The sequence below is a fragment of the Delphinapterus leucas genome, chromosome 6 (assembly GCF_059928025.1).
Source record: "Delphinapterus leucas isolate spDelLeu-1000000601 "Yukka" chromosome 6, BTC_Dleu_Yukka2, whole genome shotgun sequence".
Lineage (NCBI taxonomy): Eukaryota > Metazoa > Chordata > Mammalia > Artiodactyla > Monodontidae > Delphinapterus > Delphinapterus leucas.
The window spans coordinates 114302943-114330613 of NC_143134.1; the positions used below are offsets into that span (position 1 = coordinate 114302943).

Sequence of the window (27671 nt, forward strand, 5' to 3'; positions counted from 1 at the left end):
ACGTGGGGGTAAGCGTAGGCACATTTGAACCCAGGTCTGTATGACCCCAGACCCCCAGCTGGCCTCCACCCCTGGCAGGTGTCCCAGTCCTTCTGAGTCTCAGCTTCCCCTTCTGCAAAATGGGCTGGAGGCGGCCCCTGCAGGCCTGCCTGGAGGGCGCAGGCACCCTGCAGGCTGTGGGCGTTCCGAAGGGGCCGAGAGGCACCCCCCACACACACACATCGGCTTCCAGCACCCCGCCCCGCCCCCGCAGGCGCAGCGTCTGTGGGAACAAGAGAGCCGCAGCGGTGCCTCTGCACTCAAGCGACAGCGCCTTTGTCTCTGCTGAATGGGTGCGTTGCTAAGGCCGCTCGTAGCAACGGAGCCGCTTCCACCTTGGCCTCGGAGGAACACCCAACCCGTCCCGCCCTCCGATGCCCTAGCCGCCCCCCACCCTGCCCCACCAGGCGACCCACTCAGGTGGCCCTAGCAAGAAGAGCGGGGGAGTGAAGGCTGCCAGCTGTGTGTCCCTCACAGGCCTGGCCCTGCCCCTCCCTCCGGAAAGTCCATGGCGCCCCCCAACTCCCCACCACCCCCTTCCCCTGCATTGCAGGTGTTCTCCGGATGGAGAAACTGAGGCTCAGAGAGGGAGACTGCCAGGGTCACCCAGGCCAGAATCCCACCCAAGGTCTTCCCTTAGCCCCAGTTCCCAGCCCCGTCCCCATATTGGGAGGGTGGGTCCCCATCTTGGTTCTCTGCCAGCCCAGCCCAAAGGGTGTACTTTCCTCCCAGGTTTCTAGAGACATTACATGGGAACTTTCCTCCAAGCTCTACCTGGGGACCTCTGAAAGGCCCAGCCGGGGGCCCCGGAGGGACAGACGCAGCATCTAGACCACTACCCACTCCCAGGGGCCTCAGCCTCTCTCTCCTTCCAATGGAAGCCCTGGCCCTGGTGCTCCCGCTTACACTGCCAGGTCCCACAGCTCTGTCCTCAGCTTCCTGCCTGTGACTGTCCCTCCCCTCTGTCCCTCCCCTCCTGCCCTGAAGTTCTGACAGCCCCGTGATGTCTCTGATAATAAACGGTACTGTAGTGACCTTGCCTTCTCTGGAGGTCACCCTGGCCTGCGGAGGGGGACAGGATGCCAGTCTCCCTGGGAGGAGGGAGGTACAAGGGAAGCTGCCACTTTGGCTTTGGGACTCAAGACAGACCCAGCTTCACCATCAGGGCAGGTGCAGCCAACACTTACTAGCACCTGCTTGTGTACCTGGCTGGTGCTAAGCCTTGTACTACCTTAGAGCTGCAGGTCCTTACCTCAGCCCTGAGACCACCATCACCTCTATTGTACAGAAAAGAAAACTGAGGCTCAGAGAAGGTCTCCACGTCTCATACCTGGGTCTCCCCGGCTGGGTAACATAGAGGTCAGGGGGTGGCAGTCGCTGTGAGTGGGAGCCATCCAGGCAGACTGCTCGGAGGAGGCACCAGGGCAGGTGGAACGGCTTCAGGTCTGACGTGTCATGCTGCGAGAGGACCCCAACTCAGAATCTGGCTATGGGACCAGGTCCTGGCACCACTGATTCTGTGGCCTCGAGCAAGATTCTTCTCTGAGTCCCGGTCTCCTCTTGGGTAGAGCCGGTTGCAGAGCTAAGGTGAGCAGCAGTGGTGATGTGTTAGGGTTTGGCACCAGGATGGGCCCCAAGGTAGGGGCCAGGCAAAGGAGAGGCCCAGGGGCTGGGACTTAGGGTGCAGGGGCTGTTAACACCGTCCTGCTAACCTCAGCCTGGCTCCAGTGCTGCCAGAGGACGCGGCACAGCTGAGGAGCATCAGAGCAGCCTCCCTGGGGGGAGGGAGGAGCGGTATAGCCACTCCAGATGCCGGTGAGTGGAGGTGGGGCAGGGCTGCATGAGAAGAAGCCCAGAGACCCATCAAGGTGCAAGCTGCTCCCAGATCCCTCTACGGCCTCAGGGTCACTTTCACCCTGGGCCCCACCTGCACTGAGTCTGGGACAAAATCTATCTGGGGTGTAGCTAGCCCACCACACAACACAGGGGTCTGGGTATTTCATTCTGGGCATGGGGGCTGCTGTTGAACTTCTGGAAGCCCGGTCCATCGTCTGCAGAATGGGGGACATCTGGCCCACTCCACAGGTGACATGAAGCTGTCCTGTGTATTAGTCCAAGTGCCCGGCACACACAGGCACTCGGGAAAATCAGCTGTTGCCAGAGGAGGGTGTGCAGGGGACCGTGCGCACAGTGGAGGCGAGTTTAAGGCCTTGAAGGCCCCAGGCAGCGAGAAAAGACAGCAGGCCTCCGTGGGGAGGAGCGTAGTTCCTGCCTGCTCGGGGAAGACGCAGCGGTACCCCCGGGGAGGAGTGGCAGGCTGGGCACCACTGCTGAGGTTCACCCACCGGGGTGCTCGGCCCCGGCAGGTTAGGCAAAGCCCGCCGCCCGCTACTGTGGGGCAGGAGTGGAGGGGCCGGGGCCTGGAGGGGCAGCAGGAAGGTGGCACTGAACTGGGCTGGGCACTTGGCGGCCCCTACTCTCTGCACCTGCAGTGTCCTCTGACTCCTTCCCCTCCCCACCAGAGGGCCCCTGCCTCCTCCCAGACTAATCATATGGGCGTGGGGGGGGGGGTGGCGGGCGGGCCGGTGGTCAGGGTTGGGGACCAAGGTGTCCTTTCCAAGTCTCCCCACCCCCTGCTCCATACTCTCCCTCCCCCTCAACACACTGTCTTCACTCTTCAGCCAAAATAACTCCTCTTAGGTCCCCAAACACTGCTGGTTGACACCCCTCCATCCCTCTGCTCACACTGCTGCCTCTGCCTGGACTGACCCCAACTCTTATCTAGCTGGTGAACCCCTGGGCATCCTTCAAAACCCAGTTTGGATGACACGTCAGCTATGAAGACGTCCTGTCCCCCCCGGGAGCAGAATCAATCACTTCCTTATCTCGTGCAGTTACACGATGCATCACATCAGGTAACAATCTGATCCAGGTGACGTCCTCCTACAAGACTGAACAGTCTCCAGGGGCAGGAGCCAGGGTGTCTGCTTCTGGAGCTGCCAGAGGGAAAGGGAGGCTTTGTCCCTTTGCCTAAGCCACTGCCAAGCTGTGTGCCTAGCACACAGCTTTTTCTAATTTGAACAGAGGAGCAGGGGTGGCTCTGGAGATAAACTAGTCACGTTGGTCAAGGCGTGTCAGGAGGATGGAAGTTTGCATCATGGTTGGCCCTTCTCAGTGGGTGACCTTGGACAGGACACTTCACCTTAGTTTCCTCATCTGTAATCTGGGGCTGCCACCTACCAAAGCGGCTGCGAAGCGCAGATGGGACAAGACCAGTGGACAAGGCAGGCGAAGTCCTGGAAGGGCACCTGGAGCAGAGGAAGCAGTCCTCAGAGTTGGCTGTGCTCACTGCTGCCACCAAGCAAGTGAGAGGGGCCAGGCCTGGGGCCTGTGGGTGTGCCACCGGAGGACAGAGAGGAAAGGGCCAGTGCCCTGAAGTCAGGTGGATCCGGGTTTGAATCTACCCCAGCAGATGGCCAACTAAGGGCCCTTGCCAAGTGCCTCCTCTGGATTATAACCCCTGCCTCACAGGCTACTGCAGGGACAGTGAAGTGATGGATGGCACACAGTAGATGCTCATTAAATGACTGTTCCCTTCTGCCCAAGATGGCAGCTGAGATGCACGCCAGGGTGGCAGTGAGGCTGAGTCCCCAGAAAGCCCAAGCATCTCCCAGGCCTCCCAGGGTTGGCAGGGCCCCAGGGATGAGGTGGGGCCCAAAGGCCCCCCAGCAGTGCCTGGTATCCCCCACCTTGGCCCTCGCACCCCATCCTGCCTCCCCCGAGTTTGGAACCGAAAGTTACCTAGGTGTTGCCTTCGTCCCATTCGGCGCTCGGCCCCGCCCTAGACAGCCCAAACCCACTTAGGAGGCTCTCCTTGGGCCCTAGAATGTAGATAGGCAAAGGTAGCTGGAAACTAACTGCAAAATTTATTCCAGGGCTGCGGGCACCGTGGGGGCCTTAAGGGCACTTCTCATTTGGGGGCTGGGAGTCGCCAGCCTGGCCAGGGGTACACGTTTCACGGGGGAGGACCGAGACAGGGTGGTCGAAGGCGGGGGTGGGGATGCCCAGTCATCTCCAGCTGGGCGAGCTCAGCGCAAGCTGCAACGGCAACGTGAAAGCAGGACAGACAGTTGGATGCCCAGCCCGGCGACAGAGGACAGCTGAGGCCCCTCCCCTGTGTCTGGCCCTGGAGAGTGTCTTTCAGGACACAGGACAGGAGTTGAGGCCCAGCTTCAAGGGTGTACAGTAAGGAACCCAATGGGAAGGGCCAGTGAAAGACGGCTCATCAACAATGTCCCTGATCTGGAGACCCATACATCCTCCCCACGATCACCCGGATTCCCACCCACAGACTCTGAGCGCCCCCCGCAGGCCAGGCTGCTGTTCCTCTAGTGGGCTGGGGTGGGGGTGGGGGTGGGGGCAAGCTCTCCTCTGGATTGGAGTGAGGGCTCAGAAATAACGACCCAGCACCACCCATGGGGTACTTGGTATGAGGGTGTTTGGGAAGAATCCATGGGCTGGTCTTGGTGCTAATCCCCAGTCCCAGCCTCAGACCTCAAATCTGTCCCCTGCCCCTCCACATACACACCTTTCAAGGAGTATCTAAATTAAGAAACAAATTAAACGAAAACAAACAAACAAAAAACTTCTTGACTACAGCTTTGCAGATAAATACCAGCCTGGAGGGCCAACCGTGGGTGGGGCTAGAACGTTGATTGTGCCAAACTTCTCCTCTGCCGGGAGAGGGTTAGAAAGATGATTGCAGCAAAATTCTTTGCAGATAACATGTCAAAATTCTCCCCTGCAGACGTCAGATGGGATAGAAGGTTTAGGGAGGAGGTCTTTGGGTCCTAACCAGTCTCCCAGTGTCCTCTAGGGCCCAACAGTCCCTTGCCTAATTTTGCAAACTCTGTTATCCCTAGTTTACAAAACAGAGGGCTTCCCTCCTGGTCTCTGGGAGGGAGTCCTGGAGATCCTCTTCTCCCCGCCCGCCTCCCCCCCCCCCCAACCCGAGTTGATGTCCACTCAACTTCTCTCTGCCTCTGTTTCCAGGAGAGGGGGAAGGGATGACCTCTGACTCAAGGGACATTGAGGCCCACCAGGGAAGCCGAACCTCCTCCCTCGGACTGTGCACCAGACTCCAGGACAGACAGCTGGGAGCAGGGGGAGGGAGGGAGTGGTTAGCAGCCACCTCCCTGGGGCACTCTGAGTGGCAGGCAAGTGCCAGTGGTTAGTGGAGACCCCCCCACCTCAGCCAGGCCCTGCCCACCTTCCCAAACGCAGGGCTTCAGAGAGCTCAGGGGCAGGGGCCTACATGGTGGGGTCCTGGGTCAGCATAATCAAATAAACCATCTGGAGACCACAGGGGTGCTGCGGCCCCTCCCCCCCCGCCCCCCGCCGTCACTGGCCCAGGCTCAGGTCTGCTTGGCCTGCAGCATCTCGATGAGCAGGTTGTTCCGGGGCACCTCGTTGCCCAGGTGCTTGCGGTACAGGTATTCCTTGGCCTGCACGCTCAGCGCCCGCACCTCCGCCAGGCACAGCAACAGCTGCTGGAACCTGTCTCCGCAGTGCGGGTAGTGGCGCACGGTGTAATCGAGCAGGGCGGCGTTGGCCTTCTCCTGAGCATCCTTCACCAGGCTGTGGTTGTTCAGGAACTTCACATCTGCAAAGGGAGGAGCCGTTCACCAGCCCCATCACATCATCAACACCGTCACTGGCATCAGCAACGCCAGCATCCCTACGACCACCAAAGACGTGGGCACTGCCACCATCGACAGTGAACCACAACCTCCCTGTCACCACCATGGCGCCATTACCGTTGTTGATGAACGCTGCCACCAGCATCAGTCACCGATACCAGCATCCCCGGTTTTCACACACGTGGTCCCTGCTGCCATCAACAATCAAACCACCGTCATTCCCGTCACCACCATGATCACCATCACCATCGCCACCTCGGTTGAACACCGCCATCAGCGGCAGTCACTGACACTAGCAGGCCTGCGGTGATCACACGCACGGCCACCGTGACCACCCAGCCGCAAGCACCTGTCACCACCACTGCTGCCATCGTCATCGACCCCACCGCCATCACCAAGACCATCACCAGCCTCACCAGGTGTATCCCTGGACACGTTATTTAACTTCTTAATTTCTTCATCTGCAAAACAGGGTGGCAGCAGTGCCTACTTCACCAGATCGTTGTGAGAATTAAGGGAGTCGATATGTAGAGGGTGCTCAGAGGAACAGTGTCCGGCACTTCATAAGACTCAGTGTGTTAGTGTTATTATTACTCCTACTCTCACCATGTCCAGGAACAACACCATCCCCAGCCCCATGGTCAAAACCATCCTGTTGCCATCATCCTCGGGGTAGGCGCCATCAGCATTGCCACTCCGCCACCGTCATCACTACCCCCCATCAGCACCATCACCAGAGAGGCGCACTGTGTGTGGAGGGGTCCCATCCCCCGTGCTAGAGTGTGACAGGCACTCCTTTGGTCCATGCTCTGACCAATCAAGAGGCTCTGGTACCCCAAGGAAATTTTCTCATGGGGCCGTGGACGTTCACTGCAACAATATTTACGGTGATGGGGAGGTGGCCTGGATGGCCAGGTGGTGGCTGCATTCCCGGGAGTCCAGTGCAGTAGACGGAAGTAATGGAGCAGACACAGTACTGAGCAAATGGACGGACTTTTAAAAGCATGGGGCTGAGTGGAAAAAAAAAACAAAAAATAGGATAAAAGACAAAAAAGGGAGGTCCAGAATGAGATCTATAAGGTAAAGCCACCTACTTAAATTAAAAACACTAGCACACAAAGCGTGCACCTTGCGTTAAGAACAGAGACAAAGAAGAAGAACCGAGTTAAACGTAAAGGGGACGGTTGGTGATGGGAGGGAGAGGCAGGTGGGTGGCTCCGCGTGGACCAGTGATCATTTGTACCAGGGACAGAGGAGTGTGACGAATGCATCCCCTGTCCTGGAGGTCCAGTGAAGAAAGAAAAATTAAGTGTCTTTAGCGTGAAGTGGATGGTTGTTCAAATCCCAGCCCCACCATTTAGAATCGGTGGCCTGTGCCCTGTCCTCTCCTGACCTGAAGGCCTTCCTCCTCTACGAAAGGGGCCATGCCCACCTTGCAGCGGGGGGAGCTCGGGTGCCAGGGCACTGCACAGGTGCCTGGCCCCCAGGGGTGCCCGTGGAGGGCCAGTTTCCTGTCACGGGAGTCCTCATCGCTGCTTGCAGGCCTTTTTCAGCTCCTGGGCAGCATCTCCAGCTGGTGCCCTGCCGAGGGGCTGAAAGTCAACAGGAATCCACAGAACCTGTCCCCATCCCCCGCTCCGAGCCCCGCCAGGCCTGGGATGCATCATCCAGCGATTCAGAAGATGGTCGTCCATCCACTTCCCCTGCGTTCCCATCACCCCCAGCCCTGCTGCTGCGGGGGAGTCCGGAGCCCAGCATGCACAGCCCTTGGCCCTTCTAATCCCTCTTAACACCCACTGCGCCAGGAGGGCTGGACGCTCCTGGCAACCCTGATCCCCAGCCGCCCCCAGCATGCCCGCCGAGGCCTGTGTTGTCCAAAGTCGGATTTAGGGAAACCCAAGCTGGACCCAGGGCGTATGGCAGGATCTGGGCCTCCCCCCATCCTGGTCCCCATCCCCCTCACCGTATTCAGTAAGTGAGCCAGGGTCATATTCTTCCTGGCCTCCGCAGGATCACCATTAGCCCACAAGGCACCTTGTGCCAATTAGAAAGAAGGTCCCCCATGTCCACAGAAAGACAGCTTGGTGAGGGGCATGCAGGCTGGATTTCAGCCTCTACCTTTCCCCTGTCTAGGTGCCCTTGTTCAGTAAACAACCTCTCCAACTGTACCTAGCAGCCCTGTTCCCTAGCCTGGCCCTCTCCAAAACACTCAAAGGTCATGGGAAATCTCCCCACCTAACTAGCGTCTCCTGGGGGCAAGAGGTCCTTAACTGGCCCCATCCCTTTCCCAATCTCTTTCCAACCCAATCTACCTTCAGTCCCCACCATCCCCAGGGCAGTTCTCCTACTTGTCTTCTGACAATTTACAAAAGGAGGCTGGGGGTCCAGAGAAGGGTAGGGACCAGCTCAAGGCCACACAGCAGTAAAGGGGCCCAGAAGAAACAGCTGAGGGTGCGGGGAGGACTGGATAAGATGCTGCAGTAGAGGCAGGAGTGGGAGGGGGCTGGGGAGGACCAACCAGAGCCTCGGCTTTACCAGGATTTACTGTTCCCAGCAGCAGTGTGACAGGGACAGCAGGGTGGAGTGCAGGGTGGGGAGGTACAGAACAAGGACAGCTTTCAGGGACACCCCCCTCCTAGCAGCTCTACGGGTCCTGCAGCTCTCAGGAGGCTGGAGACCCCCACTGCCCCCACAAGGTGGGCTACAGGGCTGGGGGCGGGAAGCACGGTCACTAATTGAGCCCTGGCCACTACAGTACAAGACAGGAGAGCTGTTTCCCCCGCACCTGCTGCACCTTCCCCGCCCCCACCCCCGCCATCACTTAATCCCCACAGACACCCAGGCAGGCAGGAAAGGGCATCTTCCATGCACAGCGACAATGGGGCAGGCCTGGAGCACACAACAGACACCAGAGCCGGGATTCAAACCCAGATCTCTCTGGCTCCAAAGCACTATGGGCAAGCAGAGGCGGGGTCAGGCCTGGATGCGGGGTCAAGCCTGGACCCTGGTTCCTGGGGGATTAGATGACGTGATGACTTTATGTTCCATCCAACTCAGGAGTCCTGTCCAAGGGCCACCAAGCCTGGGGTCCTTGGTTTCCCCAGGAAGGTTACTCTGGACGCCCTCTTGGAGAGAAACGTGGTCAAGTCACGCCCCTTCTCCCAGCCTGCCTCTAAAGGGACTGTCGTGAAGATTCGCTGGGATGCTGGATGTGACAGAGCCAGCATCCCTCGGGATACCACACCCTTCCTTCCTTAGACACACAAACCTGGAGACGCCCCCTTCGTGCGTCAGGGGCTCAAACCCCAGCTCCACCACCAGCTAGGTGACCCGGGGCAAGTCCCTTCCCCAGTCTGAGCCTCAGTTTCCCATCATCTGAAAAACGGGGGCAAATTAATCTCCGCCTCTCAGGGCACCAAAGAACTGGACCTCATCTGCCCAGCTCTGGGCCTTGAGGCACCGTGGGCTGGAGCCGGGCCTGCTCAGCTCCCAGCAATCTGGGGGGTGGGAGGTAGGAGGGGGCTGGGAGATGGCAACCCCACCCCCGAGAGCAGCCCGCTAGCTCTGCGGAGCCGGGGCCCCCAGGTTCTCAGAAAAGCCCCCTTTTCACGGTTTAATTGAATATTTGAATAATCCTTTCATTCCAGCGAGACATAAAGAATGTTGTCCCAATAGCGGTGACTCAGGCAGGCGCCCCCGCGCACAATGGCCCCTCGAGTGGGGCTGCTATTCAGGCCGCCTTTTGTTGGCACGAGCAGTGGGTAAATTGCAAACGCTTAAGGGAATGCTGCTGCCGCCGCCTCAATGCAAGTCAGAAAATCGAATGTTAGGTCAATCCATTAAGCTTCGATTAAGTCCTCTGCGGAACAATGCCAGCCGGGCCCATCTTCATAAACACCGTGATTGCCAGGAGAGAGGCACTAATTTTAATTAAACCTCCTTACCTGCCTTCGCGCCTGCCTGAGCCGGCTATTTAGACACCAAATGGCACCCTTCTGTGGAGGCAGGCAAGAAGGAGGCGCCGAGCGGGTGGAAGGGCGGAGGCGTTGGGGGACAGCCATCACACAAGTTCAGGCTGAAGCAGCCCAGGGACGCGCTGCCCCGGGGTGATGTCCAGCATGCCAGCTAGAGGACAAGGGGCAAGTGGCCACCCCATTCTGCGCCCCAGTTCCCTTGGGGACCCAGCTCTGGTGGTCTGGGTGGGATCATGGGAGTAGCCCCCTCCCACCTTCCCGACTCTGGGCAAATCTTCCCCCTCGTCTTGCCCAAATTTATCCACTTCACCCCAGCCCCACGTCTAGCCTCTTGCAGGGCTCTGGGTTGCCACCTGCCATCCTTTTCCCGTGCTGCAGTTGGAAGGACCTTGCCAAAATGCAAACTTGATCATGTTTCTCCCTGCTGAAAATCCTCCCCAAGGGAAGGTTCAGCGTACTGGCCTGGCATTCAAGGCCTTGCACAACTCGGCCCCTGCCCACCTCTCCAGCCTCCTCCTCACCCTCTCCCTGCCCCACAGGTACTTCCAGACTTTCAGGATCACCCATCCCTGTGCACAAGCTGTTCCTTCAGTCTGGAATGCCCTTGCTGCTGCTTGCTTTGTTTCACCCAGAACACTCCTGCTCGTACTACAAGGCCCAGCTCAGAGGCCCCTCCTCCAAGCAGACTTCCCTGATATCCTAGGCATAGTTGTCTTCTCCTCTTTGGCCCAGCCCTGATCACACTGGACTGCCCAGTCTCCTCTCCACACCTGGAACCTGTCAGCCAGCGGCCCCTGTGGCTCCCCTGGGCTCCTCTCACTGCACACCTACGAGCTCAGACAGGCCTGGGTCCCGGGTCTTCTCCCCTCACAGCCCCAATACCACTAGAGTTTCTGGCCCCCACCCTGAGGGTCACTGTCCCCAAAGACAAGGCACTGTGCCAGACACACAGTGTGCAATAAAGACAGAGAGAGACTCGTTCCTTCCTTCACTTCATTCACTAACTTGTTCATTTGCTCGTGAACTTAATGATGGCTATGATAGAAACAATACGGATGCATACTCTGGGGGGCCAGGCCATGCACTGAACAGTTTGGGGAATTTTCTCATTAAATCTCATAGCAGGTTAAAGATGATTATGATGTCATTTTACAGATGGGGAAATAGAGGCTCAGAGAGGGGAGTGACTTGCTCAAGGGCCCACAAGCAGAGAGAGAGTCTAGATTTAGAATCCAGGTGGTCCGTCGCTAGTCCCCTTTCCTAACCACTGCTCCACCCTGCCTCGCATGTGTACACACACGTGCACACTCTCACTCCTCCGTCCCACCCGCTCCAGCCTGTTCCAGCCAAGCACTGTAGACCCTCCCAGTCTCCCGGCCCCAACTGCCTCCTCTGGAAAACAGGATGAAGGTTGGCATGCAGGAGGGGCTGTGCACTCATGGTTCTGAGTACAGCCCCTTGCCTGGACCCAGAAGAGGAGGGCTGGGCTCAGCCTTGATGTCCTCCCTACACCCCATAGAAGGAGGAATCCTGGACTTATCACCTGGTGGAGGCCAAGGCTGTGCCAGACCTGGCAGTCCCCAGCGCTGGGGCTTTTGTAAGAAGAGGGGCTGAGGGCTGCAGGCATGTGCCTCAGGCCCCGGGTGGTCTGGAGAGCCAAGATGTGGTCCCTGCTCTGCAGGGGGCACCAAGATGGAGCCCTGGCCAAGGAACCTGGTGGCTGGCAGCCCCACCCTCCCCAAGACCTCCTAGTGGCCTCTTGACGAAGGTCAGGTCAAGAACTGTCACCTCACAAACCACCACAGAACCCACACTACAATACAATGTGTCCCAAGCACGCCCCTCAAATCCCTCACATCTCCACAGTCACCACTCAGCCATATACAGATTGCTCACACCACATGACACATAAAATCCCACTAGCCCATAAAAGTTCACAGTCTATACATGGGCGAAAACGAAGGCACAAACACGCACATGACCCCTGGAGCCTGCACACCCCGAGCCACACACATCCGTGGCTCTGGTGAAACTGAGGTTGGGAGGAGGGTACCACTGCAGGCAGAGGAGGAAGGGGACTTCCCCAGCTGGAGCCAGCCTGGCTCAGGTCCCTGAGGCCCCGCCAAGGGCTTCAGTCTCCTAACCGGCTGCCCGAGATTCAGCCCTCACCCCCGAGCATGCTCGACCCCTACCAACCCCTGCAGCCTTGCCGATACGCCCTCCAGCTACCAACCTGCTGCGCCAGCAGAGTCAGGAGGCCCAGCCCAGGCACCCAGTCACACGGCCACGGCCTGAACACAGGGCTTCCCCCAGTCAGTACGTCACTGATCACCCCCTCCCAGCTTGTTTTACCCGCTGCTTCCCCAGCTGCCCCCACTCTTGAGCAGGAACACCCTTGCCAGACTGTGGCTGTGATGCCATCTGCCACAAAGACAGCGTCTCGATCCTGCCCCCTCCCCAGGTGACAAGGCATTCACGCCCCTCTGTTCCAACCTTCCATCCCATCTACACCTCTGCTAAAAGATTTATCCCCCCCCAACAAACTCCTACTCATCCTCCAGGACCCTGCTCAGATGTCCTTCCAGGAAGCCTTCCCGGCAGATCCCTTGCTCCCCGTCCCGGGTTCCCCATCTCTCTGTCTCAGCCCTGATGGCACTGGCTGGAGGCCTCTCCCAGACTGGGAGCCGCCTGAGAGCAGGGAAAACCTCTGTGAACGCAGCATTGCTGGGCACAGGGAGGGCATTGGACATGCTTGCTGGGTGAAGGAGGACTAAAGGAGGCTGACCTGATGAGAGCTCAGAGGGAGGGTGGAGACCTGAGCGGCACAGGCTGGGCTGGGGTCAGGAGGGCAAAGGGAGAGAGACACCAGACACTTGGGGAGCCAGGCGAGCTGGCGGGCTGGGCTGGCCCTCTGCCCCTGCCCTGCTTTGTTTTCCTCCCTAGCACTTACCGAAATCTCCCAGGCTATACATTTTACAAATCAATCATATTATGCTTATTGTCTCTCCCCAGCAGAAGGTCAACTCCTTGAAGACAGGGATCTGGGGTCTTTTTTGAATGAGTGAATGAATGAATGAATGGGCAAAGGGGTCTGGGCCCCAAAGAGCTCAGAGTCAGAGACCCTTAAAGCGGGGAATTAGGAAACACAGGGACCTCAGGATGGGAGTCAGGGATCAGAAGCTCCTGAAATCATAAGGGCATTTTCTGGGGTGCCGTCAGCACTTTTCTAGGGCTGTCAGCTGGGGATCTACCACATCCTCAGGAGGGTTCCTTGTCCCATCAAGGGCAAGTCTTAGACATTATCCTGGCCTTCTGTCCTTCCAGACAAAGAAGCTCAGGCCCAGAGAGGAAGCAGGCCCTGGGCCAGGTCCCCTTTATTCACTAAGAGAGGCCCCCATCGGACAGCCCCACCTTAGGGTCTCCTTGCCAGCCCGCCCCCCACCCTCAGGCCAGGCCTCGCTCAGCCACTCACCGAGGCTGAAGAGGATGAGGAACTTGAGGCAGACGAACTCCGGGCGGTCCAGCTGCAGCGCGCGCAGCTGCAGCACAAGCTCCTGAGCCCGAAGCACCAGGCTGTGAAGCAGGGAGCCTGCCTGGGCGGCCACCATGGCCAGCTCCACCTGGGTGGGCAGAGGGCAGGGGTCAGGGACACGAGGGGAGGCCGCGGACAGGAGGCACTGGTCGGAAGCTGGGGGTCAGGCGTGCCCAGCCTTGGAGCTGAGCCAGGTGGGGCGGGGGAGGCGCGGCACCTCCTCAGGCCCCTGGACCCCTCCAAGGCTCCCAGCTCTGCTCCCACTGCCCTGCCCAGAGCTGAGGGCCCCCGCGCAGCACAGCCGATACCAGGCAGGTGTGTGCAGAGGGAGAGCTGAAGGGTCCTTCATGCACAAAGAGCCGCCGCCAGGCCCAGTGGTACAAGCAGCTTTTGTGTTTTGTGTGGTGTCTGCAGTGAGCACCACGTCGCACTGGGTGGGGGGCGGGGCAGCCGTGCCTGGATCCGCGTGGATGCGGCCACATGACCGCCCGGGGCCCACACATGGACACCTGGACTGCAGATGTGGCCAAACCTCAGCTCACGTTCACACACATGGAGGGACACACTCACAGCCTTGTCCACCTGCTTCAGGACGTGAACACACACACACACACACACACACACACACACACACACCCTTGTAGGGTCACATCACAGGGTAACACAGACAGACACATGCCTGTGTATATGTTCCCACTGACATGGTGACGGGCAGATCTCAACACCCACCCACTTACATGTGTGGAGATGTTTGCACAATAAAATACAGGAGCACACACACACACACGCACGCACGCACGCACAGGACTGTCCCATAGCCTCAGAGACTTCCACCCATGTGTTGACAGGAGCTGACGCTCACACCTCAGACTCTTTCACGTGCTCGCCCAGGTGGCCTCAAAGTTACACCCTTGCAACCAGCATTCTGCTGGCCCTGGATGGCCTGAGACACCCAGGTGGGAACAGAGGATGAGGACAAAGGGTTGGAGGTAGGGGGTGGGAGCAGGGCCTTAGTCTCCAATCTCTCTCCCCAAGCACCTATGAAACCCACTCCTCCTGTATCGCCCCCCAGGAGTGATGCTCCCTCCACCAGGCTAGACCCTGGGCATCAACCTCCCTTCCCTTCTCCCTACTTCCCTCCATTTCCCCTACACCTCCTCTCCCCTCCTCCTTGAATTGTGCCCTCCCAGGTCCCCAGTGTTGTGAGCAGCGGGTGGCTGCCTTCATTTCCTCCTCACCCCCCATCTTGCCCCCTCCATGCGCTTCCTCATATACAACCTCGTTGTGTCCTTCCCCACTTAAAACTCTTCTGATGCTCCCTGCTTGATTCCAGGAGCCACCCCACCTGCTTCCCATCCTAGTGCCCCTGATTCCCTGCTCTAAGAGTGCCCAAATTCTGACTCTGAGCTCTTTGGGGCCCAGACCCCTTTGCCCACCCATTCAGCCAGCCAGCCAGCCAACCAGCCAGCCATCCTTCCATCTATCATTCAGGATTTAGAACCTGCAATGTCTTGCCCATCCCAGCCTCCAGCCACACCTCCAACCTTATCTCTCACCTCATCCCAGCCCCCACAGGGCACCTGCCCCGCAAACCCATGTCCCAGCACACCGGCAGCCCCCGGCAGCTCAGCAGCCCTAACCTGCCTCTCTAAGCCTGGCCGGTGCTACCTCCTCTGCGTGTGTGGAGGTGGGGATTGCCCCTCCACCCCGTCACTACCCGACCAGCCCTTATTTATTCTTTCACTACCCAGAGCCACCATCACGTCCTCCAAGAGCCTCCCTGACCCTCCCCACATCCCTGAGCTGCTTCCCCCAGAGCAGGGCTCCCAGGGCCTGGTTCCTCTCAAGGTCAAAGCTAGGGCTGATCAGAGGGAAGTCGGGCTGGTGGGTATCCCATGAACCTGGGGAAAGGGCTGATATTCAGTGGTGCCCAGGGCCAGCCCTGGAGAGGCCTAGGACCTCTTCTGGGCCCAGAATTCTGGAAGTGCATGGTGGGGGGTCAGGACAGAGCGCAGTAGGGTCTGGTCACCTCCTGCCCAGTGACCAGCAGGATGCTGCCCTCCTTGCCATGTTGGATCTGACGGTAGATGTGGTCGAACACCAGCAGCTCACTCCAGCAGTTCTGCAGTAGTGTCATCTGATCGGCCACCTGCAAGGAAGAGGCACACAGGAGTCCAAGATCCAGCCACGGTCCAGCTGGGGATCGTCCCCTCGCCCCTCCTCCTCCCAGCTCTGAGTTCAGCAGCTCAACTGGGTATGTGACCTGGGCAAGCTGCCCAACCTCTGTGTCCAGTTTACCCATGTGTCTTCTTCATCAAAGTGTGGCAGGGGTCTAGCAAAATAATAAGAGGGTCCAACGGAGGTGCTCAGGCCCCAGCTCTGCCTCTTACAAGTTGTATGACCTTAAGCAAGTTCTGTAACCTTTCTGGGCCTCAGTTTTCTCATCTGGAAAGTGGGCAAAGTATTAGAAGGTGGTCTGGCACATATTAAGCCCTCAATAAATGTTACATAATAATGTCCACAGAAGTGCTTTGTGAAGGATTCCTTTAAATGCAAGGGAAGATTAGTATTAATTTTTCCTTGTGCCCATTTGTCCTGTGGTCACATCTCTAGCAGCCTGAATCACTCAAAAAGGAGCCATGTAGAGAAAACAGAGGGCTTCCTCGCAGTCTTGTGCAGAGCTCTGAAGTTCATGGGAAGAGAGGAGGTCCGGCCCAGGGAATGAGCAGGTGGCTGGCAACGGTCTACATCAGAAGCAGGAAGAGAAGGGCACACGGGGCCGATTCTGAATCCCCAGGCTGCACTGAGGGGCGCTCAGTGTGAGGGCAGGGCCTATCCTCCAGTCTGGGGGATCGCCACATTCTAGCATGGCAAGAGTAGACCCTCATGACAATGACGAGTGGGACTCAGGACCATGGGATGCCAGAGCCAGAAGGGCCCTGGGGATCTCCTGGCCTAAACTCCTATCTGCAGGTGAATAATCTGCCACCCAGTGAGGGTAAGGGACTCCCCTGGGGTCACAGAGAGGCAGAGCCAGGCCAGGATCATGGCTGGCATTCTCGGTCCACAACTCTCCATAGTGACAAATACTGAACACTTCTGGGTGTTCAGAACTGCGCTGGGCGCAGCGTGTCATCCTAGGAGGATACAGTGCAGACTCCAGTCCCTTTCAGCATCCGTGGCTCATCAGCCAGCTGCCATCGACCCAACGGGCACCCCCCAGGCACCTTCCTGGGCCATGCCCTACAGTGAATGCAAATCACGATAGCTAACAGTCACTGCGCTGCAGCTCCACAAGCCTTTGTAGTTGGTACTAATGTTATCCCCAATCCATGGAGAGAGGACACTGAGCTCAGAGAGGTCAAGTAACTTACCCAAGGTCACACAGCTCTGTCTAGTTCATCTCTGCTCTTGGCACTAGGTGTGCAGGAAGATCCACCCTTGCCACCCTAGAGCTCACGGCAGGCTCACTACCTCACCCATGAAGCTCTCCCCATCCTCTGGACATGGCACCTGCAACATCTGATGGCACCATTCATGCCTCTGTCTTCCCTGACACCTGTGGGCTCTGGGAGGAACAACCCCCAACCTGGAGACCAGAGTAGCCCAGGCAGCCCCTGGCCTGAAAAGGAACTGGCCCAGGCCTAACCAACAGCTCTCTCTTCTCGGGGGCTAGAAGCCCCCCCGCTCCCCTCTGCTCTGCTCCTCTCCTGGGAGTGGCCCTGGAGCCTGTTCTCAGACAGACAATGGGAGAGAAAAGTGGATAAAGAGCAAAGTGAGCAGCTGGACACACAGTCAGGCTTCCTCCAGGCCTCGCCTGCTCAGCCCTTCCCCAGCCTGTGTGGCTGAGAACAAGAGGAAGGGTCTGTCTCTATCCTGCTCTGAGTCCCCAGCCTCCCACCCTCCCCTCCTCCCCTCCCCTCCGTGTCAAGAACCCATACCTTCCCCTCCATCTCCCAGCAGAAGGTCCACCCTAGAGCCCCATTACTGTCAGAACAGGAAGCCCAGCCAGGAGGACGGAGGCTCAGCCACAGGTAGCCCTGGATGGGAGGGGCCGGGAGAGACTGAGAACCGGGCAAGGATGCACCGCAAAGACACCTCGCCGTATCGCCTTATCATGCCTCAGGAAGTGGCCGGTCCCCAGAGAGCCTCCCCATCACAGCTTCCAAGGAGGGAGGCAAGGCTCAGTGAGCGCCTAGACCAGGCCCTGTTCCCAGCACGCCTGGGACTCCTCACCCCTGCCCACTACAGATAAGGAAGCAGAGGCTCCCCTCAGGTAACCGCAGGGAGCTGGGCTCTGCACAGACCACCCGCCTGGGCTGCTCTTCTTGGGGGGCGGGGGGGCTGGCACTCCTGGAGCCCAAGCCGGAGGTGCCTGGTCCAGGAGTCGCACTGGCCCACTGGGAGGGGGTCTTGGGGAGGGTGGGGCTGCCAGTCGCACTGGGAGAGGGAGGACGTGCAGGGTTGGGTTCTGCTCCCCACCTATTGGGGCCCTAGGGAGCAGACACCCTTGTGCCTGAATTAAAGGAACAGGGGGTGGGGAGGTGGAAGCGCAAGAGATAAGGGGGAGAATTAGGAGATAAGCTGACTGAGCTTTGGGCAGAAAGCAGAAGGGGTCACAGTGACCCGGCTGGCCAAGCCCTGGGAGCAGACTCTGTACCCAGACCTCAGACCCCGGGAGTGGGGGCAGCCCTGCCCACGGGGCTGATAGGGGTGCAGGGCAGAGAGATGCACTACGGTGGCTGGGCTTTGGTGCCCTGTGCCCTCTGATTCCCGCTTAGCCACACACACTCTCCGGCCCTGATTTCCTATTCTGAGAAATGGAAAAAAATAAATCCTCCCTCTTTTGGTTAGAGAAAATATATGAGCACAGCGGTGTCAGTCGTGAAGGGTTCTGGGAACCCATGGTCAGCTATTCTGGGGACTCTGCCCTGGCCCGGGTTCCCCTCCCCACCAGCCAAGCAATCGTGCTTCCAGACTCTTTACTAGCTCTTCCCCTAGATGGACACATAAAGACACCAAACTCCAAACACTCCCCACACAGATGAACACACACACACACACACATACACACACACACACACACACACACACACACACACACACACACACACGCTCCCCTTTTTATTTAAAAGAAAACCAGAGGGCCCTAGCTGCCAGCCCCTCTCCATGGGAAAGCAGGTGGCTAAGAGGCTCACTTAACCAAAGAGGGTTGGTTTTCACCTTCCGTGGGCTTTTCCCTAAGCAAAAGGTTCTTCCTCTACCCTCAGTCCACCCTGCCACCCCGGGAACAAGGACATGTGCAGTCCCGGCCCTGGGGTCCCTCATCAGCCTGGCCTGTCTGCTGGGCCCACCAGCCGCCCACCCCTCCTGCCGGTCTGCCACAAATCTTCCTGGAGCCTTGACACTTTGCAGCCTGCCTCGGAGATGGGGTATTTATGCGTGCCGAGATGACCTCCTTCCCAGCAGGCCCCCCTCCGGAGCCCCCTGGGGTCTGATCAGTCTGGCGGTCGAAGGCCAGTGGGCTCTGTAATTCTCCAGTGGCTGACAAGCCGCGGGCTGGCCACGGCGCTCTCCCGGCTGAGTGGTTGGCGGGCTGTCATTTGTCAGTCCAGGACTGACAGAGTTACTGCCACTTAAATGAAACCATATATCTAAGCAGTTAAATCTGTTGCCGATCGGGGGCCTCGGAGCTGGATGTCAAGGGTGAACTGATGTCAAGATGGGTCATTAGGCACTCTTGGCCCTCGCCTCCACCTCCCTGATTCCTATCTTGCATCCTCCCAGCTGTCCTTCCCGGGGACTGTCCAGAGAGGCTGCCTGCCTGGGCCTACACCCTGCCCCCACTGAGCAGTATGTACAGGTGAGTATCTGCTACCTTGCAGGTATGAAGCTGCTTTGGAAGACCAGGGCAAGGTGGGCCCCCGTCTTCTCCCAGAGCTCTAGTGCTCAGAGGAGTGTGGACACGATGTATCCTTTCTCCTTCTTCCTGGCCAGGCCTGTCTACCACCTGCAAGGTTAGATTCAATGGTACCCCGGCAGAGGGGCCCAGCGAGGGAGGGAGCCACTGCCCCCACTCACTGAACACTTTCTGGGCGCTGCACCCTGTGCTAAATTCTTTACCTGCCCTAGCTCACTAAGCCCTTCCAACAACCCTATGAGGTGGCTACTATTTCAACTCCCCCTTTTTTACAGATAGGGACAACTGAGGCCCAGAGGAGTAAAGTCACTTGCCCAAAGTCACGCACCAGATAAGTGGCAGATATGGAACTTGAACACGGGCCTCTCTGATTCTGGTGTATGTTACTAACCTCTGTACCATGTCAGATCTAACACACCGTGATTGCATGAGGTGGAAAAATGGAGACAGAGGGACTTCCCTGGCGGTCCAGTGGTTAAGACTCTGCACTTCCACTGCAGGGGACACAGGTTTGATCCCTGGTCAGGGAACTAGGATCCCACATGCCACACGGCCTGCCCCACCTCCCCCAAAAAAATTGGAGGCAGAGGGACATCCAAGCTGGGAAAGAGGCTGGAGGAGGACAACCCCAAAAGGGCATCTGGAGCCCCAATGTCAGCTCAGCAAAGACCCCAGTCTTTCCCCCGGACAGCAAGACATCATCAGCATCACAGAGGGTGAGCAAGCCTCTGGGGAGAGCTTCCCAGGCAGGCTGTCCATCACCCACCGCCACAGGACCTACTCCTGCTCCAAGCTCTGCTTCCGACCCTGCCTGCCTCTCCAGCCCTGCCTCATAGGACCACCTGGGACTCCCTGACACATGGTATCTTTTCACACTTCTGGGTCTTCTGCTGTCCCCTTTCCCGGAATGCCCTTAACCTTCTCAGACTGCTTTCTGGAGAGTGCACCTTTGATCTGCACGATCAAAGAAACCTTCCCTGACTTTCTAACACAGAGCCATTTACTCTCCTGCTGGCGTCCCTTGGCCCCTTTCTACTGCTGTCAGAGCCCCAGGCACCCTGTGTTGGCATTACCTATGTGCATGTCTGTCTCTTTCTCTAGCCTGGCAACCTCCTGGGTCCAATTCATTTCAGTGTCCCTATGCACAGGCCAAGGGCTGCCCCACTCTCAGAGCTAGGGACCCCCCCTCTGCTGTCTGCTGTGTCCTGCCCGGAGGCGAGGAATGAATGGTCAGTCAAAAGAGAGAACAGGGGGCTTCCCTGGTGGCGCAGTGGTTGAGAGTCCGCCTGCCGATGCAGGGGACGCAGGTTCGTGCCCCGGTCCGGGAGGATCCCACATGCCATGAAGCGGCTGGGCCCGTGGGCCATGGCTGCTGAGCCTGCGCGTCCGGAGCCTGTGCTCCGCGGCGGGAGAGGCCACGGCAGTGAGAGGCCCGTGTACCGCAAAAAAAAAAAAAAGAGAGAGAGAGAACAGGGACTTCCCTGGTGGCACAGTGAATAGGACTCCATGCTCCCAACACAGGGGGCCCGGGTTCAATCCCTGGTCAGGGAACTAGATCCTACATGCACGCCACAACTAAGAGTTCGCATGCCACAACTAAAGAGCCCACGTGCTGCAACTACGACCTGCTGTAACCAAATAAATAAATAAATATTTTTTTTAAAAGAGAGAGAACAGTCACTCAGCTCCCCTCACACTTTTCTGCTTCCCTAACTCTGGCTTTGCAAATAGACATCAGCCCAGGGCTTATTGGACCAGTGGGAAAGAAGCTCCACATGGCTGATGAGAGGCCCTCTAAGGGCTGGGCTGGTACTTATCTGCAAGGCTCCTTTACAGAGGCTGGTAACGATGGTTCATATTCCTGGGCTTGATTCAGAGACTCTGGGAAGGGGAAGCAGGAAGGTTTGGACCACAGAGAAACCAGAAGCAGGAAAAAACACTCAGCTAAGCTTGGACAAAAGCCCTTCCCATCCTGCGTGAAAAACCCCGAGAGACCAGGAAGGCGGTCAGAGGAAGTGCCCTGCCCCTGGATCCAGGATTCTGGAAGGCCAGGAATGCTCTGCTCCTCTTCCCCTCTGCACTGGGGGCTCATGGGAAGCCTGGGGGGAAAGCTGGCAACCAACCGAAGGGTCTTGGGATCCTCCTCCCCGACCAGGGCCTCCAGCCACGAGTGGAAGGCAGATGGGATTGTTTGAGGCCCTGCCTCTTGTTCTACCCATGAGGTCAGCCTAGAGAGGGGGCAGGGGTGAGAAGTCCCACCCCATGACAGACAGCCGGCACAACCCCAGACCTCAGCCACGACAGGCCCCCCACAGTAGAAGCAGAAGGCATTACGGCCAATGCTTGGTTGCTCTGGGCCGCAGAGCAACCCAGGCGCCCAGCTCCACGATACCTCGAGGGTTCACAGTGCCCAGGCTTCATCTTATCCCCCCTGACCCCCATGCCCAGCCCAGCCCCTGCAGACAGTACCCCTGGCCCATCCGGCCACATGCCCCTGGAGGAATCCCAGGCCTGAGTGGCGTCAGCACTGACAATGCTGCTCAAGGCTGCAGTGGCCCCAGCAGGGAGGGCAACAGGCCCTGTTTACACCCAGTCCCAGAACAGCCAAGGGGACTGACCTGGGAAAGGCAAACATCAATAGGCCTGAACTAAAGGCCTATCATGTCTCCATCTAGGCCAGGGAGGATGGGCTTGGCCAGGCTTGGGGGAGGGGGGCCTCTGAAGTTGGCAGAAACCCTGATCATAGGGAGCCAGGGCACTAGAGGGGCAGCTCCCAGTCTTCGGGTGCTTCAAACCACTAGGCAGGGTGATTGGGAAGTTCTTCCTTGTCTGGCCTTAGTTTCTGCTGCTGCTTTCCTGCTGACTTTAGTCGCAGGTACCTCAACCCAGGGCAATGGAAGGCCTTGCAGCCGAGGCATTTGGAAGAAGAGGGGCGGGCCCTGCAATCCCCCACTTACCCTCCCACCTAGTACTCCCTGCACACACAGACACATACATTTACACGTGGGACTAACCATCGTGCATGAGAGATGCAGGGACAGTAAGATCTTTCACCTTAGCTGGGAAGGAGAAGCATCCCAAACTGTGAGATACTAAGACCCCTTCTGTGATATCTGAGGCTAGCAGGGAGTGGTGGCCTCTCCAAATGAGAGGGCAGGATGGCTTGGACCCTCTTCCTGACATTGAGCTGGGGCAACCAGAGACAGCCTCCCAAGGACTGAGCTAGTCCTTTGCGAGAGCCCAGGGTCTCAGAGAAAGAAAGATAAATGTCGACAGAGACTCAGACTGGGAGAGAAAGAGACAAAGATTGAAGGGACTAGAGAGAGACAGGGAAGCAGAGATATAGCACACCAGGGAGAGAGACAACAGAAAGAGACAGAGGCAGAGGTAAAAGAACCAGAGGCCGTGAGAGATAGACACTCAGGGAACAGAGGAGAAAGAGGGAGGGTGCGTGAGGAGGTGGGACAGGGACAAGGAAGGCTGTGATGGACCAGAAACACTCCTCATGTCCCCAGGGTGGCCTCCCTGTCCCCAGACATGGCCTGAAGCCAGTGGGCAGGAGAGCCCCACCCAAGGGGTGGCCAAGGCTGAGACTTGGTCAGCTGAGGGGACACCCCAGAACCAGCGGCCAGCCAGGTGGGAGGAGGGACTCACCTCCAGCTCCTTGAAGACCATGCACCTGCGTGCCCAGTCCACGATGGAGATGAAGGTCTGGTCAGCCATCCTGCACAGGAGGCTGAAGGGTGCAGGCTGGTCGGGGCGGCCTTTGGCCGGTTCCTGCAGGCAGCCCACGATGCGCGCTCGTACCTGGTCCTCGTCTGGCTCCAGCTGCAGCAGCTGCAGGATGAGCTCGGGCACACCAGGCCCTCCGGAGAAGGGCTCTGGGTAGCCATAGTGCAGCCCGGGCTGTGGGGGGCTGCCGTAGGGCTCCGGGTACTCAGACTTGATGGCGCGGCCAGGAAAGGCAGGATAGAGGTAGCCAGCCAGTGGCCCGTGGGCGCTGGGCACAGCCATAGGCAGCGCTGGGGCCCCAAAGTCGCCCAGTGGCCCAGCAGGTGGACCAGAGGCCAGGCCCTTGGGCTCAGGTGCATGCAGGCCAGGGGGCAGCATGTAGTCCGGCGGGGGAGGGGGTGGCGGGGGCACCCCCACTGGGGGGCCTGTCTCCAGCTTGAAGCCATTGGCTCGAATCTGTGCCTTCTTCTGTTGCTTCAGGGCCCGGTCCCGCTTGTACATGGGTCCAAACTTGTTCCGGCCGCCCCGCATGCGGTCAGCGCGCACGGCTGTGGGCAGAGGCAGAGGGGCAGGCTCACCGCCTCCAGGCCACCCGCCATACCACCCCACTCACAGTTCTTCCCCAAACCGATCCGACTGGGTCACTCTCCAGCTCAATACCTCTCATGGCTCCTCCAGTGCCCTTAACCTGGCGTTCAGAGGAAGTCAATCTCCCTAACCCAGGGTTCAAGGCCCTGTTCACCTCTCCATCATGCCCCCACCCCCCCTCACGAGACCCTGTGTTCTTTCCACTCCACCTTACTATCTCTCTGCTCCTCTGCTTGGCACTTCCTCCACCCTGCCTTTGGTATTCCTTCTGCCTCAAACCCATTCCTTCTCTCATGCCTACTAAACACCCGGAGTGTTCCTGGATTCACCCAGGCAGCAGCCACTGTTCTTGCCCCGGATGTCCTGTCTCTTGCCCACTCTCGTCCTGCTGAGTGCTATCGTACCATGGACCCAGGCTGAGAGCTTCTGGGGGTTCAGCAGTGGGTTCAGGTGCCCAGCATAGGGCCTGAGATGGTGACAGGAAGTGGGCTCTGGTCAGCCTTGTTCACAGGTGGGTCCCCAGTGTCCAGCTGCTTCTTGACTGACTGCCTGACTCTGTTGAAGCCCTGCTGCGAAATGACTCGGGTTTCTGCCACTGCCTTCAAATCTGAAGCTGAGTTTAGGGCTGACTGGGGCTCTATGCTGGTGGGAAGGGACCTCCCTTGCTGACCAGATGTCCCTCCACCTGGCCAAGAATATGTCACCAGCCGGACCCAACAGGTGTGTCTCTGCAGCCGAAGTGTGGCCCCAGCCCCTGCTCAGACAGGACCCCACCCTGGGCTCCAGGAGAAGGGAGAGAGGAGGAGGGAGAGGGCGGTGCTCAGCAAGGGATGTGTCTCCGGGGCCCATGCAGCCAATCTTCCTGCCATGGGGGTGGGCAGCCCTGCTCCACTCCCTCAGGCCCCGCGAGGGGTTTCTGTGGCTCACAACAACCAGTTCTTCTGAGCCCCTCAGGACCTGGTGCTGGGCACATGGGCTCTTGGGACAGGACAGGATATCCCCCTTCCATCAGGGGCCCTTCCTCTAGGTGACAGGACTTGGGCCTGCGGCTCTCAGAGCCACCAGGGGCCTTCTACTTTGTTTAAAAACTTTAACCAACAGCTGCCTGCTCGGCACACAGCCCGGCTGGGGCCAGCGGGGTGGAAGCCTATGACTGTCCACCCTCAAAGAGTTTGAGTTTTTCCTGCTAAAACGTTTTTCCTCCCCTCCGCACAGAGAGTTTGTGGTGGGGGTGGGGAGACAAGGATGGGCCTGGGTTCTCTGGGGGCAATTGCTCTCCATTACCCAGCCCTCTAGGGCCTGGCTAAGAACCTGCTGAGTGAATAACTGAGTGAATCTTGTGGATGGATGGACAGATGAACAGATGGGTGGTCTGAGTGAGTGCAGGCTGCACAGTGATGCTGGACAGATAATAACATAAATAAGAATAACAGTAATAGCTAACCTGTTGAGCATTTTCTACATTCCAGGCCCATGCTAGGAGCTTTTCATACAATTCTCTCACTAACTCAAGGAGGAAGGCACTACTCTTAGGTCCATCTTTCAGATGGGGAGTCTGCAGCTCAGAGAGGTTAAGGAACTTGCCCAATGTCACCCAGCCCGTAAGCGGTGGCACTGGGACTTGAACTCCAGTAAAGGCATTGAAAACCTTGTCTCTGGCTGGTATGAGATGTCAGTGGGGGTGTGACAGAACTCCTGGCAGAGGGAGGCGCTCTGTGGGGCTCTGCCCTGTGCTGCCCCGCCTGCAAGGGCTGGGGAGAGGGTCATCTCTCTGGGATTCACTTTTAGATACTTCTCAAGCCATCCCAGGCTGGTCCTGCATGCATCCCTTCACCCAGACCGACATCAGTTCTCACCCCTCCCCCATAGAGATCAGGGCCCTAATGTCACATGAGGGGCTAATCGCCTGGCCCCAGAAACTTTGAGAAGACCTATGGTACCCTCCCCTCACCCCTTCTCCCACCCCCACCCCCTGCCCCCTCGCCATCAGAGGTCAGGGGTAGGAGGCGCAGCGTGCGCACCTTCCAGGCGCATCCCCACTGTCAGGCACTTCTGGAAGCGGCAGAAGGGACAGCGCTTGCGCTGCGTCTTGTCGATCTTGCAGCTCTGGCTCTCGGTGCACGTGTAGTGCTTGTTGTTCTGCACCGTGCGCTTGAAGAAGCCCTGGGGGAGAGGGGAGTCAGCGCGGGAGGGGACAGGCCCCGTCTCGCCTTCCCTGCACTTCCCAGCAGGGCTTTCCGCCGCTTCCCGCCGGCTGCTCGCCAGCCTTCCACGCCGGTCCCTTGCCGGCCAGGTGCCCGCTCACCTTGCAACTCTCGCATGTGAGCAGCCCGTAGTGGTAGCCGGACACCTTGTCCCCACAGACGGGGCACAGCTCGTCCAGGTCCTCGTCGTACGAATAGTCCATGCCCGCGGCGTCCGCCTGTGGAGGGAGGAGAGGCTCATCGCGGGCAGGACTGCGACTGGCAGCGCCGCGGACCTGGGTCCGGCGTGTCCTGCACCACCGCGGCCGCGCGCCCCAGGGTGCCTTCCGCAGCGCCCAGTGGTCGAGGGCGCCCGTTGCAGGCCACCCATTAGAGCGCCCTGAGCAGCACGCAGCACGTGTGCCTGGAGCAGCTCCCCTGCCGGGCCCTTGCTGACCCAGTCCCCACACTTCCGCCCCGTGCGCTCCCCAACCCTCCCAGCGGCTCCTCCTGAGCGGCCCCCCGCCGCGTCCAATCTGGGACTCTCGGATTAAATGCGCTTTGATCCGGATTCGTTCGTTTGAGAACAAAACCCCGATTCTGAGAAAACGAGATTGTCTCGCCCGCCGGGGAGATGCCAACGAACCCGGTCGGAGTGGGACCCAAGCGTTCTGGGGATCGGACAGGGACGAGGGAGACAGAGGCAGAGTCTGAGAGAGACCGAGAGATGGGCAGAAAAGAGAGCGAGAGACACCGACAGACGCTGCTTAACGGAGAGAGCTCCCCGGGGCGACAGAGACAACGAAAATCCGAGAGTGACAGAGAAACATTGATGCCCAGTCAGAGAAAACCTGGGGGAGATGAGAACGACGGAGAGCTAGGGAGATGGTAGAGAGTGGAGGGCGGGTGGAGAGAGAGAACGAAAGAGAGAGATAGAGAGATCAGAGACACTGTCAGACAGAGGCCCAAAGAGAAAACCTGAGAGAGACAACCGCAAGGCCAGAGACACAGTGATAGACGAGAGACAGACCGAGACACCGGAGAGACAAGAGAAATCTGGGAGATACCCAGGCAGAGAGAGTGACAGAGACACTGAGAGAAAACCTGGAGAGACGGAGGCGGCCGGCCAGGGGGTCGGGGACGGCAAGACGCACGGAAATCGGCCGGACCCGGGCCCCGAGCTCAGAGGCGCGGCCCGGCAGAGTCGGACCCGAACATGGGCTCGAGCTGAGAGAGGCGGAGAACGACGGCGCCCGTGCAGAGAGCCCGAAAGCGCGGAGCTGCCGGGCCCCCAGGCCGGGAGAGACAATGCCCGCGGGCGGCACCCACCGAGACCGAGACCGACCGAGGCCGTGCCACCGACTCCGTGCCGCCGAGACCGAGACATCGGGCGGAGAGCCAGCGAGGAGGGCGCAGCGGGGACAGCGGGCGCAGGGCGTGGAGCCGCTAGAGGGGCGCGAGGCGCTGAGACCTCGGGCGGAGACCCCGCGGGCCCCCGAGAGAGAGGCCGAGCCCGAGGCGGGGGGAGCGACCTCGGGCGGAGAGTCGAAGTCTCCAGAAGGGAAGCGCGCAGAGCCTGCGCCCGGGGCAGCGCGAAGGGGCGCGACGGCGGCCACGACCCGCCCGGCGCCCACCTGGCGGCTCCTGGGAGCAGCAGCGCCCCGCGTCCCGCCAGCGCGAGCCCCGCACCGCCTGGCCGCGTTGCCGCCGCTGCCGGCGATGAGCCGCACCCGGGCGCAGCGCCGCCCGCCCGCGATGACGGCCGCTCGGGCCGGGGGCGAGGAGGCGGGGGCTCGGGGCTGGCGGCGCGGGGCCCCGGCGCTCCCCCACCCCGCCTCCCCGCCCCCGCCGCCTCCAGGGCCGCTCTGAAGCGCACCTGGGACCCGGGCCCCTCCGCCGCCAGCGCGTGCTGCGCGAACCCACCGCGCCGGGGCCAGGGGCCGGCCCCTCCATATCAGCGCGTTCGGTATCCGGGGGCGGCGTCCGGGCCCGCGCCCTCCGCCG

At 59.3% G+C, this 27671-nt stretch overlaps 2 protein-coding genes across 2 annotated transcripts in view; one reads left to right on the forward strand and one right to left on the reverse strand.

Annotated features, from left to right (window-relative positions):
- ADGRD2 (adhesion G protein-coupled receptor D2) overlaps positions 1-9127 on the forward strand; it is a 35629-nt gene extending 26502 nt beyond the window's left edge. The window contains 1 exon segment of the mRNA XM_089913738.1: positions 8594-9127. Within this exon segment, the coding sequence (XP_089769864.1) occupies positions 8594-8765 (172 nt within the window). The 3' untranslated portion in view covers positions 8766-9127.
- Positions 5454-26306, reverse strand: NR5A1 (nuclear receptor subfamily 5 group A member 1). The gene is made up of 6 exons (XM_022577961.2): positions 25790-26306; positions 25506-25647; positions 22819-23444; positions 15274-15393; positions 13185-13332; positions 5454-5701 (listed from the first exon to the last, which is right to left on the reverse strand). The coding sequence occupies exons 1-6, from the start codon at positions 25889-25891 to the stop codon at positions 5454-5456; spliced, it is 1386 nt and encodes a 461-aa protein (XP_022433669.1). The 5' UTR covers positions 25892-26306.
- Between the last annotated feature and the right edge of the window lie 1365 nt (positions 26307-27671).